Raw genomic sequence first — 17,820 nt, 5'->3', positions numbered from 1 at the left:
GGTTAAGTGTCACCCTACTTATACACTAATCTGAAATACTTCTTTCTAAAAGAGAGATGAAACAGTGCTGTTGTACATGTCACTCTGCTGTAACCCACAGAACTACATTTTTCCTTCCTTTCTTGTATGGAGGCTTTATCCATCCCATGATTTTCCATCCCTTCAGCTCATTCTAGAAATACCTAGTCTCTTCATCACTCTACAAGAGCCCCACTGCAAGGCACTGGAACCAGCTGGTCATCTTTGGATTCGCAGTCTCTAATCCTACAGGCAAATCCCATTTGAGTATTTCAAACCTCCCACACTGCTCTTAAACAGAATGGCTCTTTCAAGTGGTGCTTGGCAGCCAAGCTGTACAGCTGAAACACTGCCTTTGTGAGGATCTGTACCACCCTTTCTCAAACAACTCCCAGTCACTGAGCCACACAGCACTTCCATGAAGTGACGTGGGACTGTTACGAGAAGAGATCTGGCTTTTTGATTCACAACTCTTGATGGACAAAAAGTCAAATTTAAATAACAACTAATTTAATTTGAAGTGTTACCAGGAAACTAGCTAATCTTTTCAAATAAAAACCCCTGGACTTCCAAGACTCAGGCAGTGCTATAAAATTTTATATGTAATACACAAGGGATATAACATAGAAATATTATATATTTCTGCATGGTAACTGAAAACCAGCTAGTTCTATGGTAACCACAATGCAATTTTCCAAGATTTATTCCCTAAAACTAGCTACCAAAAACAAAAAAGTCCTTGAATGACCATGGGACAAAACTATTTTGGTTAAATTACTCAAACTGTGGAAGTTTTATGAACTACTGGGATAAGCTTTCCATAAATAATCAAGATAGCTAAACCTGATGAACTTGCAAAGACAGACACCACCTGCACAGCTCTGCACTGACTACTGGAAACATCAACAGTATAATCAAAAGATGATCCAAGGACAAGCTCCAAGTTACAGAGATCCATCCACATGAGGACTCGAACAGAACAGGAATATAGATTAACTTCCAGCAAAACAAGCCTTGCCATAACCTTTTTACGGTAACTATCCAATCACTCCAAACAAAAAGGAGCAAAAATCTTCAGAGTAACTTCAGGTAGTTCAGTCACGTGAGAGTTCGAACATGAATAAAGCACTACCAAAATGCTCAAAGGTTAAGTTGGTGCCTTCAGGGTCAAGTAAAAATTAAAAAGGGAATAACAAAACAATGCTGGTCTGTTAAGTTTCACACACTGCTAATAAAAGCCATAATCAAAGTGCTGCTGACAGGGTCAAATACATGGAGACATAAAACACCTACAACCCTACAGTGGTTCCATATTTAATGAACTTGCCTTAAGTTCATTAACAACTATTTTGATCATATAAAAATGAAAAGGCATCCTCTAATGGCAATATTCTACAAACAAATTCAAAATCAAAAATCAACTTCTACCAGAGTCTCCTCTATTTGCTCATTCAAGATGGCCAAAATGTTTTCCAAAATTTAAATAAATATAGCCTTGAGGATAAAGGGGCCAAATAATTATCAGAAACATTCTGGTTCATCCACAGGATCAGCTAAGCAGCCTTGCATTACCTTAATCTGACAGTCACAGCCACACAGAAGCTTGGTACTAAGTTGAGAATCCATTTTACTAATGGGTTTTTCCAAATATTTGCTATTTGTGGAAGACCCAAGATTCCACTAGAGATTTATTAACGGTCCTCACTCTAAAGTATCACACCACCAGTGTCACATCAAATTTAGTTCATTTGTCCTAGTCCTTTCTCCACCAACCAGTATCTTCTTCGCAAACCTCTCCTTCTACTGCTGTATTCTTACTTCCAGAAACCCAGGCTGAGATACATTCAGAAAGTTGGCTTCTGCAATATCAAATTCCACTGCTCCGTTTCCTTATCCAAGCAATCCCTGTCTTCCCTGAAGATCTGATGTTCATTTGCCCTTGCATAGTTTGTTTGAATTAGTCTGTACCTGAAATTACTGAAAACAAAGGTTTCTTTCTCTAAAGACCAATACAAAAAGTTGTGACATTAAGGAATAAAAAAGCTAAAAGCAACAATAAAGAATAATACAAAAATACATATTCAACACAAGGCGGAGTCTTTCCCAAGTTAGATGTCAGTATCTAACAATTCTCCTGCAGCATTTTGCAAAGGTTATTTTATAGATTTAACAGGCTCTCATACACCTTGCTATGACTTCTCCAGTAAGCTGGGAGACTTTGCTTCAAACCACAGCCATTCAACAGCTTCACTCATAAATTATTATAAAATTTTAACATGAGCACATTATCTTTCTTCTCCTTTATTTTCCAAGGGACACTGGTTGGTGGAAGCCTTCACAGTAAGTCTCTATTAAGGGACAACTCTGATAACTGAACTATTCCAGTAGAAAGCAGTACTCAACTTTCAGAAAAGCTGACAACTGATACCACCAAACCCATGGAAGATACAGAAAAGCAGCTTCAAATACCTGCATTCTAAAATGCAGATTCGGTCAGGCAAAAAAATAAGCAAATTCAAAAATGATCACCAGCAAAACAAAGAACATTAGGCATCTTTTGCAAAGATACCAATAAACACCATCTCTCCATTTTCTCTGTGCTAGCCCTAAGAACAAAATTTTCCTAGAACAGATGTAAAAGAAAAAAAAAATCAAACCAACAAATACCTGGATACAATCCTGAGAAAGAACAGCCCCAAATCTCACTTGTATTTCTAAGTAATCTTTAACACAAGCAACAAAACCAACCAACGAACTACTCAGAGGCTGTTTCATTGGTAACAACAAACACTTGACTCTTCATATACCCATATTTTGTTTATCTCTTAAAGAGATTTGCTGCAGTAAGACAAACTTAATTGAGCTCAGAATGCTTGCATTATAAAGACAACCTTGGTTCTCTCTGTTTTCAAGGAAATGCTAAATTTTAAGTATTCTGGGCATTCTGAGTATATTTTGTTCATGAGTCATCCTAGATTCCAGGCACTGAGTGGCTAAATGTCTTACACTGTCTCCACCAAAGGCCCCTGCAGAATAACTTACATAAACACAGTTAAGCTCACATTTCAAGTTACTGTGAATAGCCAGTTCCCACAAGTTTTATGGTATAATTATCAAATTCTTACAAAAGGCTGCACATAACATTGACAGTTTTAGACTAGAAACTATGCAGCTTTTTTTGCTTGAGTAACCAAGTATGTTCTGCTTCTCCTACAAAAATTATGTGTTGGAGTTAATGTTCATGGAGCCTTACCAGAGTGTTAGAGATATAAAATAAAAATTCATTACAGAAAGATTGGTATTTGTGAAACTGATTTATATGACTGTCCTGGGTTTGCCATCTTCAATCAGGACAATGACACACAAGAAACTCTGTACTGTGCTGACAGGTCTGCACTGCTGGTCCAAAACAAACCCAGAAATTTAAGTGCTCAATATCTCCAACCCAAAAGTCTACTAAAGTATACATTGTGCTGTTCCCTGAGGCATTTCTGCATTTTCCAGTTAATGTTATGTTCAAACATAAACATGGAAAGAAAACTGCATCCTTTGAAAATAGGAAGTTTAAAAGTAAGAGCCAACATCAGCTGAACAATTCCACAAAGAAGCCTTTCTGGTAGTTAGGAAAACTTGCCTCAGCTTTCCAAAAGGCAGAATTGCTCTTTTTCAGGCACTAGCTACCCAGCATTACTCATCTTTCTTTTGCCTTTGCTGTCAATAAACAAACTACTAAAGAGAAATTATTCAGGTCAGCAGGACAATATTTCATAAAGCTCTTCTAACATGGAGAAGACCAAGCAATAACATGCCAAGTTTTATCATGTTGCTCTCATGAGGGAGGTTATGAATTAATGAATATTATCTCAGAATACCATCAATAGTTACTATAAATTCAAACATATCAATGGTTGTATAAAACAACATGCAGAACACCTTCAAGCTTTGTTTTCCCAAGTTCTCTGACAAAGATGACCTTGAAAACTTGCCATACTAGCACTTTCAATTAAAATAAGGCAAGATTTATAGGAAGACATAATATTTTACAAGACATCGCTGGAACAAACAGATGAGCTCTTCAATCCTCTTCCAATCTGAAACAGAAGCTCCAACCCAAGCTCAGGCCAGAAACAATTATTTTAAGCTTAGCTTGGTTAAATTGTCAATGTGCTTAATTTTTTAAGAGAAAAGGATGGTTGGTCCTATGGAGCAAAAGGGGAGGTGGAGCAAGAGAAGATAAAGTTACCTACCTACAGGTGGTAATCACTCCTCCCCCAAAAAACTTAAGACAGCTGGACTAAATTACATAGAAATCTCAAGTTCCAGTACAAAATCAGTAATTACTCAGTCAGGTATCTGATATTCAAAGGAAATCAGAATTTTCTACTCTTGTGTTCCTCCCTTAAGTTAATTCTTACAGCTCCTTTTAGAATCACCACTACCATCACTTAGAATGCAGCCTGTTAAGGTACCAAATGGAAAATACAAGTACACAAATGCCAAAGATGTTATCTCTCCTAATGTATAGGCTGAGGTCTAAATCACCTGCTTATTTTCACACAAACATCTTCAACATTCTCAGAAGCAAAGTGCATTAAAATTTCCAGTGTAAAAGCTCACTCAAACATGAAGTGACATCATGCTAAGTTGTTCTCATGACACACTTAAGCCCACAAATAGGAGCTGTACAGACTGAGCAATGCTTACATTGATATTTTCTAATTGCAGTAGATGCACTGTGTAATAGGATTTGACATCTTCAGACACCAGTCTCACACGGAATCCTGTTTCATTGAATGTCATAACGTCGTCTTTTTTTGTTGGCCAGTATTGTGCACACTTCACCTAATGGATTTTTTTTTTAAGAGAAAGAAAAAGGGAAAAGAAAAAAAGAAAAATCTTGTTAAATAAATATCCTAGTATCTTAAAATTTGCACATGCAAAGCCTGAGTCCACACTGTTCAATACAGAAGACTCAAGTACCTGCTCCCACTTTGAGGAATTCCTGAAGTCCACAATGTTTACAGCTAAGTTACTACAACTGTTTCAGTGGCTATTATGCATTCCAGTTTTATGTGTTTATGCTTTCTTCTATCACATGGCTAACAAGCTTTGAGATACATCTTAAGCCTTCCCCCTCCCCCCTCCAGTTCTCCACAGGGAACTGAGATCTCTGCTCAGCTATTTCAGCACTTCTTCCCTTTGTTTCTGACTTGCACATCTGCACATTTACAGAACTCATCTATCACACCTAGTTCTACCCAGGCCTGCTGAATACTGGAAGGTTCTAGTCAAACAAAAGAATGAACAAACTAATGCAAAACTATTCTTTGTCTTGTATTCCTCTTGCTCTGCACTCAAACTTTCTCTAGGAAATTTTTTGCACAAGAAAATAGGTGACTTTTTAACAGACCAGCCAATTTTTTTTCACAAATCTGCAATGAATAAAAAACATTAACCTCAAACGACATGCATTTATAACAAAAATCTGCAATGATTTTAGGCACCATAGCAGAAAAACTACATCACAACAGCAGATTTGTGTATTCTGCACATATGCCAATGGTTCTAAAGAATCAAAAATAACTAACTTAATAGATCAATTCAACAGCTCTTGGGCAGCAGTCTGCCTTCATTGTTACAGCTAACATCTCTATTTAGAAGAATCAATCTAAAGATACTTTTTCTTGCACCTTCCATTTTGTCCTGGGAACATCATGCACTGCCTCTACTCCTCATCAGTTCTATTGGTACATCCTTTCTCAGAATGCTATTTTCACCTTTCTGGATGTACGTTTGTTAGATGCTATTTTCACCAAACTGCAGGTCTTAGCTCCCACACATCACTGTCATATTAAATACACATTATACTGCACACAAGTGAGGATATTTATTAGTTCTTCTAATGCAACAATCAAACATTGCTCAACTGTATTAAAATTGTGTGGTTTATTTTACAACTTTATGCCCAATGTCACTTACCGATTCTTTTTCAACAATCCTGTTCAACATGACAACTGCTTTGGTTTGTTGTTGCCATACCATTAGCCAAAAATGACAACATGTGTTAGGTAGTGGACCCTGTGTAGTAAAAAATACAAAAATAGGCATGAGAATGTATAGGCAAAGCAGTGTTTGAGCATAGTTCACTGTGGGAAACAGGAAAGAGTCTTCCCCTTAAGTTAAAACAAATTATTAATAGAATTATAGAAATGGCAGGCAAGAAAGTAGCCACAGATCATTCCAGAACTTAAAAAGGCTGGAGGTTTTTTAAGGAAAAAAATACCAAACAAAACCAAACAACAAAACAGGAAGAACTCAGGGAATGGTTATTTTGGTTTAAGCATCGCTACTACTGTGCTGTTAAAAGAAAAGCTACTGCAGGCATGCTCAGAGGCAAGATGGCTTAAGGGGTCAAAGTATTGTTGCAACATATTTACAAACTAACTGAAGAAAAGCGCAAGAAGTATTTGAGAAGCTTCATATGCAGTAAATTACTCATACTTCAATATCCCCTTTAGCTTTTCTTATAAAATAATCTGTTAACAACTATATCACACAGATACTGTACTTCATGTAATAATGAGATACTTTTAATTCACGGAGAGATGAAACAATCCAAATATGAATTACAACTGTACAAATCCCCCTCCCTAGATTCTCAATGCCTGTAATAACCCAGTAATTGTACTGCTTACCTGTGTTAAAATATAATATCTTTGGGCTTCCTCTATGACCACTAGGCTGGCATTGATATAATCATTCTCGGTGTTCTGGAGTTTTACACGACTGTGATCATCTAAAATTCAAAGAAAATTAAGAATTAATGATGCATCCATCTCGATGAATACTCTCTAACAGGCAAGTTTAGGTTTAGGTCTAGTCTACAAGCAGCTAGAACTAAATTTTCCTGTAAGACCCAAACAGCAAACTACAAGTAAGAAAAACTAATTTCTCACATAACTTTGATAACTGTCCCATTCTCCCATTGGCATTTCATCAGAGTAATTTCAGGCAGCTATTAATAGAAGCTGCTCAGAAAACTGGAATACCTATTTTTCTTTAAAAAAACCCAAGCAAACAAATTAACACTGCCACACAAGCCTAAAGGTCCTCACAGTCATCCCTCAACAGTTACACTTCCTTAATACAACAGCACCACAACTCACACCAGACAACTGTCCTATCACACCAGATCACTCCACAGCACTATATCCTAAGTTCATTATTTCCTAAATTCTGAGACTTTTCGTGAACTGAAGTTTCAAAGGTTGGTGTAGAATCATAAAGCTAAGCTCACATAGATAAAAAAAACCCAGGAAAATCTACTTGCAGTAATTCAAGCCAGGCTTGAATTTGATTAATTTCATTTTCCCTGTAAGCTATTGTCTAATATTATACAACACAAAAATACTAAAAGGCACATGCAAAACCAAAAATAGTCAACAAATCATCCAATTAAATGAAGCCTAATCTAACAACATGGTTTCATCTCAAAATTACACAAGCAAGAGTGATGATTCCCTTTTTTATGGCAGAGACAAGCAAAGGACTCTGTTTAAAATTCTACTATTAAAATAAGAAAGATTATCATACTGTCAAACTAAAAAATTGCATAATAAAAAATCATTGTGGCTGTTTCTAGAACCTTTTAGTATGTGATTTAAGAACCTCTAGGAGGTTTATGAACTTCTAGAAGATATTTAGGTAATCAGACTTGCTGGCAGTAAGTAATCCTCCAGCCATTTATCAGTCACTGTATGAAATAAACAGTAATTTCAATTTAAAATTTGTACACAACTACAGGCCAGAAATCAAGATTCAACTGACTGTAAACCTCCTGAAGCTCAACATCTAGCAGAATAAGAAGAGTAAATAAAAAATAGCAACTAAAATTACTTTAAGAAACTTCAACATATCTCAGGAAGAGATGGAATAGATTCCATAAGGAAACTGACAGCAAAGTGAATTATGATGCAATACCAGTTTTTAAAACTGAATTCACCTAGTCTGACCCACAAAACTCAAGTAGGGCCCAGACTGCTGTTAAAATGCCAGCACACCCATCCTTGCACTCAAAGGCTCACACTTCCTTTAGACAAACACTTTGAGAAACACACAAAGACGTTAGCAACGACCAAGAATTAAATTCAGCACAACTGCAACAGATGAACTCACAGGCAGCCTGTGCAGCACCAGGCTTATATAAACCTGGATAGGCAAAAAGCTGATGGCAATCAAAAACCAGTTAAAGAATTAGATAGACTCTTGTTCTACAGACTGCCTGTATGATTTAATATGAATACTTTCCATGTGTTTGGAAACCTGGGAAAAGTACATTTACTAGGTTTTGATCCACCTTTACATTCTCCCTCTGCTATTGGCAACCACCAAAGATCATCTTGTTGGATTTGAGTAAAGAAGTCAACAGTAAAGTAGAACTGGTTTGCTGCTGCTGAAGCACTCAAATTTGGGGTTGTTGTCTCACCTCCCTTAGCTCGTAGCTTTTATATGGAGTCACATACGAACGTGCAGAGAACAGAAAAATGCTGAAAAATTATTTTTTATATAAAAGCTTGAGAAATATACTGGGTTAGTCTGTTTTCATTAGCATTCCAGCTGTAAGGCAAGACCATCTTAACTTTCAGGAGTCTTAAAAGAATTATGATACCCCTGTATGAAGAAAAAAAAATATTATCAAAGCCAAGACACAGCAAAATTAAGACGCATGTGCATTTTAAAGTAAAATATATCTCTCTGTATTATTTTGCCAGGATAGGAAAGCATTACTTTTTCCTTTCATGTATCACTTTATCTGAAATGTTTCTACTGGAAAGAAACCAAGACCTCTGTAAATATTACATGTCATTTGCCAACAGGAAAAACTTAAGATCTTGTTATAGTAAATCACACATACCGGTACCAGTGTTCTCGGAAAGGTGACGCAAGCAAGCACAGTTAACAGTTTAATCACCCGGCGGCAGCTGCTGCACTGCTGCCAGGGACAAATAACTGCAGCCCCCAAGGAGGCTTCCTACTGTAATCCTTACATTCTCAGATTCATTTTTTCCCTTCTTACACATTTTGCTTTGTAAACATAACAAATAAAGTTCTGCAAGTTGTTTTTTTTTTAAGTCCCTTTAATAAGAAATTCTATGCACAGCCAGCCTCTCTCTCCCCCCCCAACTAAAACAGAAGAGATCCTGCAAGTACTCTGGCAGACAGTCCAAAGGACAAAAAATAAAAAAATAAAAAATAAAAAAAAAACACTAGAATATATTGATTTCTCTTCTTTCAAGGGATGAGGTTCTTAAAGGACACAATGACCTAGAAACCTCATTCAAACCCTGGCTTGCTCTTCTGAATTAACTGAAGCAAGCCAGCTTTTGACAGTGAGTTAGCATTAATGTATTTCCCGTATGTATATAATTTCCAGTTACCAAGTACTTAGATTTATATGAATGATAAACCTATCTTTAAGGTAAGATTTAGCTTATGCGTTGCCATGCCCACAGCAGCTAAAACACAGTACTGCTTTTCTGAAGTGCTAATTCCCCTATTTTGACAAACTACACAGCCTGAAAAGGAAGTGGAAACCTTAAAAATTATTCTCATTCTGGCTCCTGCACTGAGAAAAAACACTCCCAGAATGACCCTATCTGAGTAAGCAAATTCTGATTACCCATTTCCAGTGGAACTCCATCCCACTGATAATACTTCCCAAAACGTCACCATGTTCATCCATCTGCTCACCTCTTGCTTAACAGAAAATGACAAATTCAGTTAAAATCAAGATAAAAAATGTCTGGCATTTTACATCACACAGTTCTTGCAGTTGGTTAATGAAAGGCTTTCATTATAAAACAAGTGTGTTTCTAGAACACTGTATAGCTTCAAAATTATTTTTTATCCAAGAGACATCTCTGGTCCCCCAAATATAGAGCTATTAACAATAGAGGAAGGAGAAATGCTACTTAGTGGATTAAAGAAAGTCATAAATAAAACATGCAGCCGCAAGCCATCCCAGTGACCCTGCCTAACCTTTCCCGCCTACCAACAAATCCCTTCCATTTCACTAATCTAAATCTAGCCTATCTGAGCTGCTAAATTATTAAAATTGCAATACTCTGTCACTAGACTTACAGTCTCAAGTTTCAGAGGCAGCCTAAGGCAAAGGAAAGGCAAAATGACTTTTCCTCACCACCCTGTGACTGGTTGTACACAATGAATGCCATCACTCATGGCCTAGCTCACCACTGAAATGTATTCACACCAAAATATACATGTCACTACTGCATAGCATCCGTACAATTACAAGCAGGATTATGGGAAAAAATCTTAGGGCACAATAAAGTTTACATCAGCATGTGCTATAAAATTCCCCTCTTCCCCAACCCCAAAGGAAGAAGTATCTCCAAACTCAACAGCAAGTTGAGTTTATTTTACAATGTTACACGTGGTAAGATGTTTTAGAGAATCACTAGATAACATCATAAAAATCACTAATGTCAGCTTCTAATGTGGGCAAGAAATGTAGCAGGCTGATTCTGGGCTGAACATCTCCCTGTTCTCAGCACATGCACTGGAAGCACAGGACAGAAAGGGAACAAACATTCCTGCAATGATAATTAATCAGCGCCATGTGTAAAAACCATTCAAATCAACTCCAACTCTGTTCCCTGTAAAGCACAATTGTCTTCATGTTCCTCTCCTGTACTCTATAAGCCTATGGTTGAAAGATCTGACACAAAATCTACTCAAGGCCACAGGAAGAAAACATGAGAGATCACTACCTTGCAAGATCTTCTAAAAGCAACATGATCTATCACAGCAAAAATGCTCAGATGACCCAAGTTCTTGAGCAACACACCATATTACAAAGGAAGGCTAAAGAGAAAATTGTGTAAACCCTCATCTACCCTCCAAAAGCAAAAGGAAAAAAAAATCCTTCCAATTTTTCTGAGGGGATTTCCTTCTTGCCTGTAAATCTGGGACCTCAGTTCTAAAGGTCTTTACAGTCAATCTGAGACACTACACTCCACTAATAAGAACTAAGGTTAAGATTTAGAAAGAAAGTTAATTACAGAAATCTTTGGAGTTTCATTAAAATTATTAATAAAGAATAACAACACCACAAGTTACTTTCCTCTGTTAACAACGTTTTCTGAGAAATGGTTTCATCTGTCCGGAAATGACTGGCTGTCAAACCAAACCTATTTCAGATTAACTTCCTGTTTCAGTACTATGAAGCCAAAATACTCCTCTGCCTATTCTAGACTAATACCAAACTATTAGACTGCTATTTTTTTTTTCATCTAGGCAGTAATTCTTGAGGGCTTTTACCAAACCAAACTTACACATGCTACAGATCTTTAGCCAATGAAAACGGACACTAACAAAAATACTTATGAAACAGGAAACACTGTGAAATTCAACCATAATGGGCAGAGATGCTTAACCTTTCCCAGCAAACAAATCAACTTTTATCTACAAAAGTATGGAACAGACACAACTTTGTTTCAGTGTACTTGTCCCAGGTATCACAGTTGAAATGGGGCAAACCAACCCAAAATATTTTTTCCTGGACTCGTCATTGACATATTTCCCGTAAAACTGAACAACCTTTGCACTTCCTCTTGCAGACACACCACCTCAGACTGTAGACAGGCCTGGCAGCTACCATGGTTAACAAACCATTTTCTCATTGCTTTTGGAGAAATAAAACTCTTTCTTAAAAGTACATCTTCCAGTATGATTAAGTAGCTAGATCTTAAAAGTCCAACAGCTGGTTCTGAAGGCATTTGACTACTTGAGAATATCAGTACCATCCGTTTTTCATCTAAACACTGTTAAAAAGCAGCGAAATTTGCAAAGTGAAGGACTGAAATGTCAAGATTGTGTGAGACGGAGTTGTCTCACATTTCTGCAATACCAAGTCCTTGCATGCATGCAACACAATTAGATGTGTTCACCACAGTGACCAAACTATGCAGCTTTTATCCCAGCTGCTTTGAAATTTAGGCACTGCTACCTTGAAATCTTATTTATCATATACTGCCCTTCCAGGCCTCTTTCTGCTCCTGACTCTCATTGTTCTTACTGAAGCAACTGAGTCATATTTAAAAATACAGAAGTAAAATTCAGGAAGAATTAGCTAGTTCAAATAGTGTTTTGTTCTGTTCTCCTGATACAACTTTGTTCCTAGTGCCCAGTTCTGCAAGCTATCTAGGTGGACCAATTCAAACCATCCTTCTTTTATAAATGCTAGAAACTGACTCATTCTCCATAAAATTCATGATCTTATTCAGTTCATTCATCATGCAATAATCTATGTCAGAGTGTAACAGAAAAGCTCTAGCCTTTTCCTAAGCCAAACCACTACTTCAATTTTAGATTTTATCTGTCTCTCTGCTTTTGCACTGGCTCCAGGAATTAATGCAATCATTCATATTTTTTTCTACTGGCTAAACATGCATTTCAGAAGCAGGTTTTGCCATGACTAAAGCAAAGGTGTTTGATGCTCCCCACTACTGTAAAAGGCATGCCATGATTAAGGAAAATATTGAGCTCCACATAGCTGCAGGAGATGAATACAAGTCACATCCATAAGGTATTACTGGAGGCATTATTGGATACTACTTAAATAATATCATGCATTTTTACTTCTTTTAGAAACACTATTTTTAAAAAGAAAAAAGCACAAACAGTTTGAAAGTAAATCTTCGCTCTCTTTACATGAATTACATCCATGTAGGGGAGAAACAGTAGATAAATGCACAGACACAGCATCTGACATGGAAATTGTATAGGATATTAGACCCAGGACTAGAACCTAGGACTTCTGGACTCAAATCTTACTTCCTGCCTTCTAATCTTACAACCCCCATTGCAACTTAGGCATGAAACAGAAATTTAATGAAATATCTCTTTCAGAGATGGTAAGATGCTAATGCTGCGCTGCAACAGGACAGCAAAGCCGGGACACCCAAGTGCCTCTGCACAGACCAACTCGTGTGCACCAGAGGCCTGGCTCCATTTCTGAGCCTGGTGACAGTCAGTAAGCCTTGGCTCATCTGGGGGATCTTCCTCAGCACGGGACACTCCTCCAATGGGATGCCGTGCAGACACAGCCAGGAGGCCATGCACTGAATTCTGAAGCTGAGTTCCGTCAGGATGTGTGGAAAATGGATTTATAGAAAATTTCAGGGAGGAGGGGGTCAGCACCACGCCAGACTGGACCCATTTGGTACAAATTCACTGTGCCAGGGGAGCATCCTGGCAGCAGCCTAAGGAGCAGCGCTGCATCTCACCAGTGTGACTCAATCCAGGACCCTTTCTGTGCCATTTTGAGAAGTGCTGTGCACACGCTGTCACCATAACTTTCAACTGGAAACAAGGAGCTCAGCACTTCTCCAAATCTTAGAATAGGTATTCAGATCAGGCTCTCAAGCAAAAAGCCCCAATATACCAGCAACCCTCCAAAAACTCTAGATTCAGTAATAAAGTGGTTTTTAGGACCCTTCAGTATTCTGGGAAACTTCACAAGGAACACATAAACATGTTATCTGTCCCAACTTTAATATACTACAAAAAAATTAAAGCTGTATAATTTTTTCCACTATCTGTAGCTCACATACTTTTTTTGCAATAATTTTGGCTTACAATTTCTGAAGTAAAATGCTGATGAAAAGAAGCCCACAGCATCTCCGTAGCAAAGAAGCTGGTCTAGAAAAATTTTTTTTCGTGTGAGACATAAGATCCTTATGTCAGAAAGACCATTTTATGGCAGTTAGTAGAAGCACAAGGCACTCCACACCTTATTTACTACACGGGCAAAACCAACAAAACTTCAAGCATTCTTGAAAGCAACAGTAGAAATTGAGTGGCATTTATCCACACCACCTTAAAAATGCATAGAATCACTCAGTCCAAAAAGAAAACATTTCTTTTAGTCAAGGTGTACTAACTTAACCTCTATACTCATTTTTACAACAGATAAAGCACTATTAAACAAATAATTTCCCTATGAGAAAAATACCTCTAAAACATTACTCTGCAGCTCACAAAAATTTACCTATACACTAATACCTGTGATTTGCAACCATCTCTCATTCACCATTCAGCACAATGAGTTTAACATGCACACTCTTCTCCGTCCTGTTATACACATTTGTATTTGTGTTACCAAAAATCCCACATTTATCACAAGACACATGCCTACAGAAATAAACAAAATGCAAAATTTACAATGACCATGATTTATCACCTCCAGTGTCAACAGGGTAAGAGAAGGCCTAGTGAAATGACTGCAGTAAAGGTACTCACATGGACTAACATCTCTGTATCTGTTTCGATTTCTGTTTTCTGGATATTTTGCAACTCTGTGAGGGTAGTCACTGGATTTGTGTCGGATTTCCTTAAAAAGACAAAATAAATAATTTACTTATAGCCAGCAACATGATTAAGATTAACATTCTACACATACTATTAATTAAGCAACATTAGTAATAACTAACATTTTTTAAACCAAGTTTTTCTGCCCCTAGCATCATTTTCACCCAGAAGATGCATTTCATTCATGGCCAAACTGCTACTATTTACATCTTCCTACATTTGGCTAAAACTACCAAATGTAAGCACCATCTGACAAGCAACTGATGCATCAGGATCAAAAGGCAAGAAAAAAAACCCTAATCCCAAAAACTTATTAAGCTCACAGTTTACCTCAGAGCTGCACATTTCCTCCCAAAGCAGTAAGGGACTCAGATGCAACAGCAGTGTTCTGCTGGCTCCTTTAAAGCGACCGGCAGCATAAACCCCCACAAACATAAGTGAACCAGTTAATGATTTTATGGCTGCTATTAAGGGCCATAGGATTATTCTTGGTGGTTTGACGGCTCATCCCATACAGCTGTAGTTAAATGTGAACCAATATGGAGAATTCTGGAGTGCAAAATATCAATGTGAATCAAAGCCTGTTCTCCCCACGCATTAACACAAACCTTCTAATGATCTTTGAGATACTCAGACTCACACACTATTTTAAGGACCCTACTGTTCACACGTTCTGAATGTTCTGCTTTATTGATTTCTTCCCTGAGTGCACCTTTTCTACAATCTCACGCAGGCATACAGAATTACCTTATGTAGAAAACTGAAAATGGCCTTCCAAGTACCCTGCTCTGTATTTATATCGCTGTACTGATGCCATCTCAGCAGAAATGTTGCTTAGTACAGAATTAACAATATTTTACTTTGAATTCTCCTTCTGTTTTTAGATTATGTTGCCACATTTGATCATTATGTCCCAAAGGGCATTTAAATTTATTACAACTGAGCATTATTTGGTCTTCTCAATGTTCCCACTATCTCTGTCTTCAAACTTCCTAAATGGTCTAGTCTACTCCCAGACAATGAACACAGCCAGAAAGGGCATCAGCAGAAATAGAACGTACAAAAGAAAGCTCTAATTTTTAGCACTGCTTGCATGACCTTTCTGTAAAATGTACTGCCAATCTGCAAAGAACATAAATCACAATGTGGAGCAGCAACACTCCACATATTTGTATAAAAACCTCTTGATCTATTAGGTTTTCCATTTTGACACAGCACACTGGAACGTCTCTTGTTTACACGGCTGACAAGCTTAGGGAACTTGCTCATGGAACGAATGGATCTGGCAGGCATGCACACCCGAGTTTCCATGAAAAGTAAATTTTGTATTACTCAGTAACAGGATGCAACATATTTTGTTTCTTAAAGCACCTGCACCGTCAGTGCACAGGAACAGACCCATGCTTTGGTAAAGAAGTATTGAAATAGCTAAAAATACTCCTAGCTATTTTGTGATGGTGTGGGAGGGTAGGCTTGCTAAAAAGAATTAAAGAAATTTAATTACTAATTCAGAAATCAATTTTCGCACATAATATCCAGCTATCACACAGAATCACAGCATATCCTGACCTGGAAGACCATCAAGTCCAGCTCCTGACTCTGCACAGAATAACCCAAAGAACCACACTATGTGCCTGAAAGCATTGTCCAAACCCTTCCTGAACCCTGGCAGGCTTGGTGCTAGATCCTACTTATTTGTAATACAAATATATCCAAAACTGCAACATCTGAAATACTGCAGTAGAGATGCTGTATTTAAGTCACATATAAATCACATAAATTACTGATTCAACAGAGAAAAAGCATAATTTGAAGACAGTAAAGAAAACTTCGGGGGTTCGGTTCTCTTTCCTAATTTGTGAAGAAGTGCTATAAAATACTGCGAGCTTAAATAACTGCTCTAGCTGATACATAATGCCTGTTTTATGGAACTGACTGTTCGCGGAAGTTCTTAATCTCGTTAAAAATAAAACTGCAAATACTGCATTTTATTTACAGCCACTCGCGCAGAGCCCCCGCAGCAGCCGCCGAGCTGGCCAAGGCAGCGGGAACGGGGGCTGAGGAGGGAGCACGGGTGCCTGAGGAGCCGCACGAACCAGCGGAGCGATGGGGGGGAGCATCCAAGCCTCAGCAGAATCCGCCCTATCGGGCACAGCTTCCCACAGCGCGCACAAGCCGCGGCAGCCCCGGGGCGGCAGTCGCGGCTCGGAGCGGTCCCGGCTCCGTTCAGCCCCGGGGGCAGCGCGGACCCGGAGCCGCCTCCGAGCCCGCGCACGCGCCTCGGCCCCGCGCCTGCGCGCCACCGAACCCGCCCCGAGTGCGCATGCGTAGCGCTTGCCCACGGCTCCGCTGCTCGCACCTGAGGGCGAGAGTCGTGTCGGCCCAGCGACTTCCGCTCTCCCCGCTGCTGAGGCGGCGGTGGAGCCGCACGCCAGGCACGGGCGTTGCCGGCCCGCGGGTCTTCCTCCCCCCGCCGTTCCTCCCTCCCTGCGGCTCTCCGGCTAGAGCCGACCACGCCGCTCGGCTCACCAGATAACGCGCCTGCCAGTCGTTCGTGGCGTCGATCTCCTGGAACTCCTGCTCGATGGCGGCGGACATGATGGCGGCGGCCGCCAGGGCGCGCGAGCCTGTCCGCAGGAGGCCGAGCGGCGAGCCCGCAACCGCTCGCACGCAGCCCCCCGCCTCACGGCAGCGGCGGGCGCGCACATACGCTCGCGACCGGGTGTCCCGCAGCCGGCGCCGAGCGCATGCGCGGCCCTCGCCCCGCCCACCGAGGGCCGCGGAGATCACGCCTCCCCGGGAGCAGGAGGCGGGAAGCACCTGGGGTGACGTCACTGTCCCGGCGGGGGGCGGGGCCGCGCCCAGGTGTCGCGGGGCCTCGGCAGGGCTGGGGGCTTCGGTCGGCAAACGGGCACCGAGCGCTTGTTGTCACAAAAATCACCGACTCGGTTCGGCTGGAAAAGATATCCGAGATCATCGAGTCCAACCTGTGGGCGAACATCACCGCATCAACTAGACTATGACACTAAGTGCCACAGCCTTCTTTAAACACCTCCAGACACGGTGACTCCATCGCCTCTCTGGGTAGTCCGTCCCAGGATTTAATCGCCCTTTCTGTAAAGAATTTCTTCCTAATGTCCAACCTGAACCTCCACTGGCGCAGCCTGAGGACGTCCTCTCATCCTGTCACTGATTGCCCGGGAGAGGAGACCGACCCCCACCTGGCCAAAACCTCCTTTCAGGCACTTGTAGAGAGCGATAAGGTCACCCCCGAGCCGCCTCTTCTTCAGGCTAAACACCCTCAGCTTCTTCAGCTGCCCCTCACAGGACATGGGCTCCAGACCCTTCCCCAGCTTCATTGCCCTGCTCTGGGCACGCTCCAGCATCTCAATGTCCTTCTAAACCGAGGGC

The 17,820-nt window shown here is 39.9% G+C and overlaps 1 protein-coding gene across 4 annotated transcripts in view; it reads right to left on the bottom strand.

Moving 5' to 3' along the window:
• The window catches only part of PTPN2 (protein tyrosine phosphatase non-receptor type 2), a 29,942-nt gene extending 12,779 nt beyond the window's left edge, over positions 1-17,163 (bottom strand). For 2 of the 4 annotated variants that reach the window (XM_058806677.1, XM_058806652.1), the window contains exons 1-5: positions 16,939-17,163; positions 14,341-14,431; positions 6,714-6,814; positions 5,998-6,096; positions 4,723-4,860 (exon numbers count right to left, since the gene is read on the bottom strand). In XM_058806677.1, the coding sequence (XP_058662660.1) occupies positions 4,723-4,860; positions 5,998-6,096; positions 6,714-6,814; positions 14,341-14,431; positions 16,939-17,007 (498 nt within the window). In that variant the 5' untranslated portion in view covers positions 17,008-17,163. Of the gene's footprint in view, positions 1-4,722; positions 4,861-5,997; positions 6,097-6,713; positions 6,815-14,340; positions 14,432-14,739; positions 14,799-16,505; positions 16,644-16,938 lie in introns of those variants that run through there. The other 2 variants (XM_058806661.1, XM_058806668.1) reach the window with 2 other exon arrangements.
• Positions 17,164-17,820: the final 657 nt, after the last annotated feature.

Source organism: Ammospiza caudacuta, chromosome 1, assembly GCF_027887145.1.
Source record: "Ammospiza caudacuta isolate bAmmCau1 chromosome 1, bAmmCau1.pri, whole genome shotgun sequence".
In the NCBI taxonomy this organism is placed as follows: domain Eukaryota; kingdom Metazoa; phylum Chordata; class Aves; order Passeriformes; family Passerellidae; genus Ammospiza; species Ammospiza caudacuta.
This window is presented reverse-complemented; position numbering and strand designations above follow the sequence as displayed.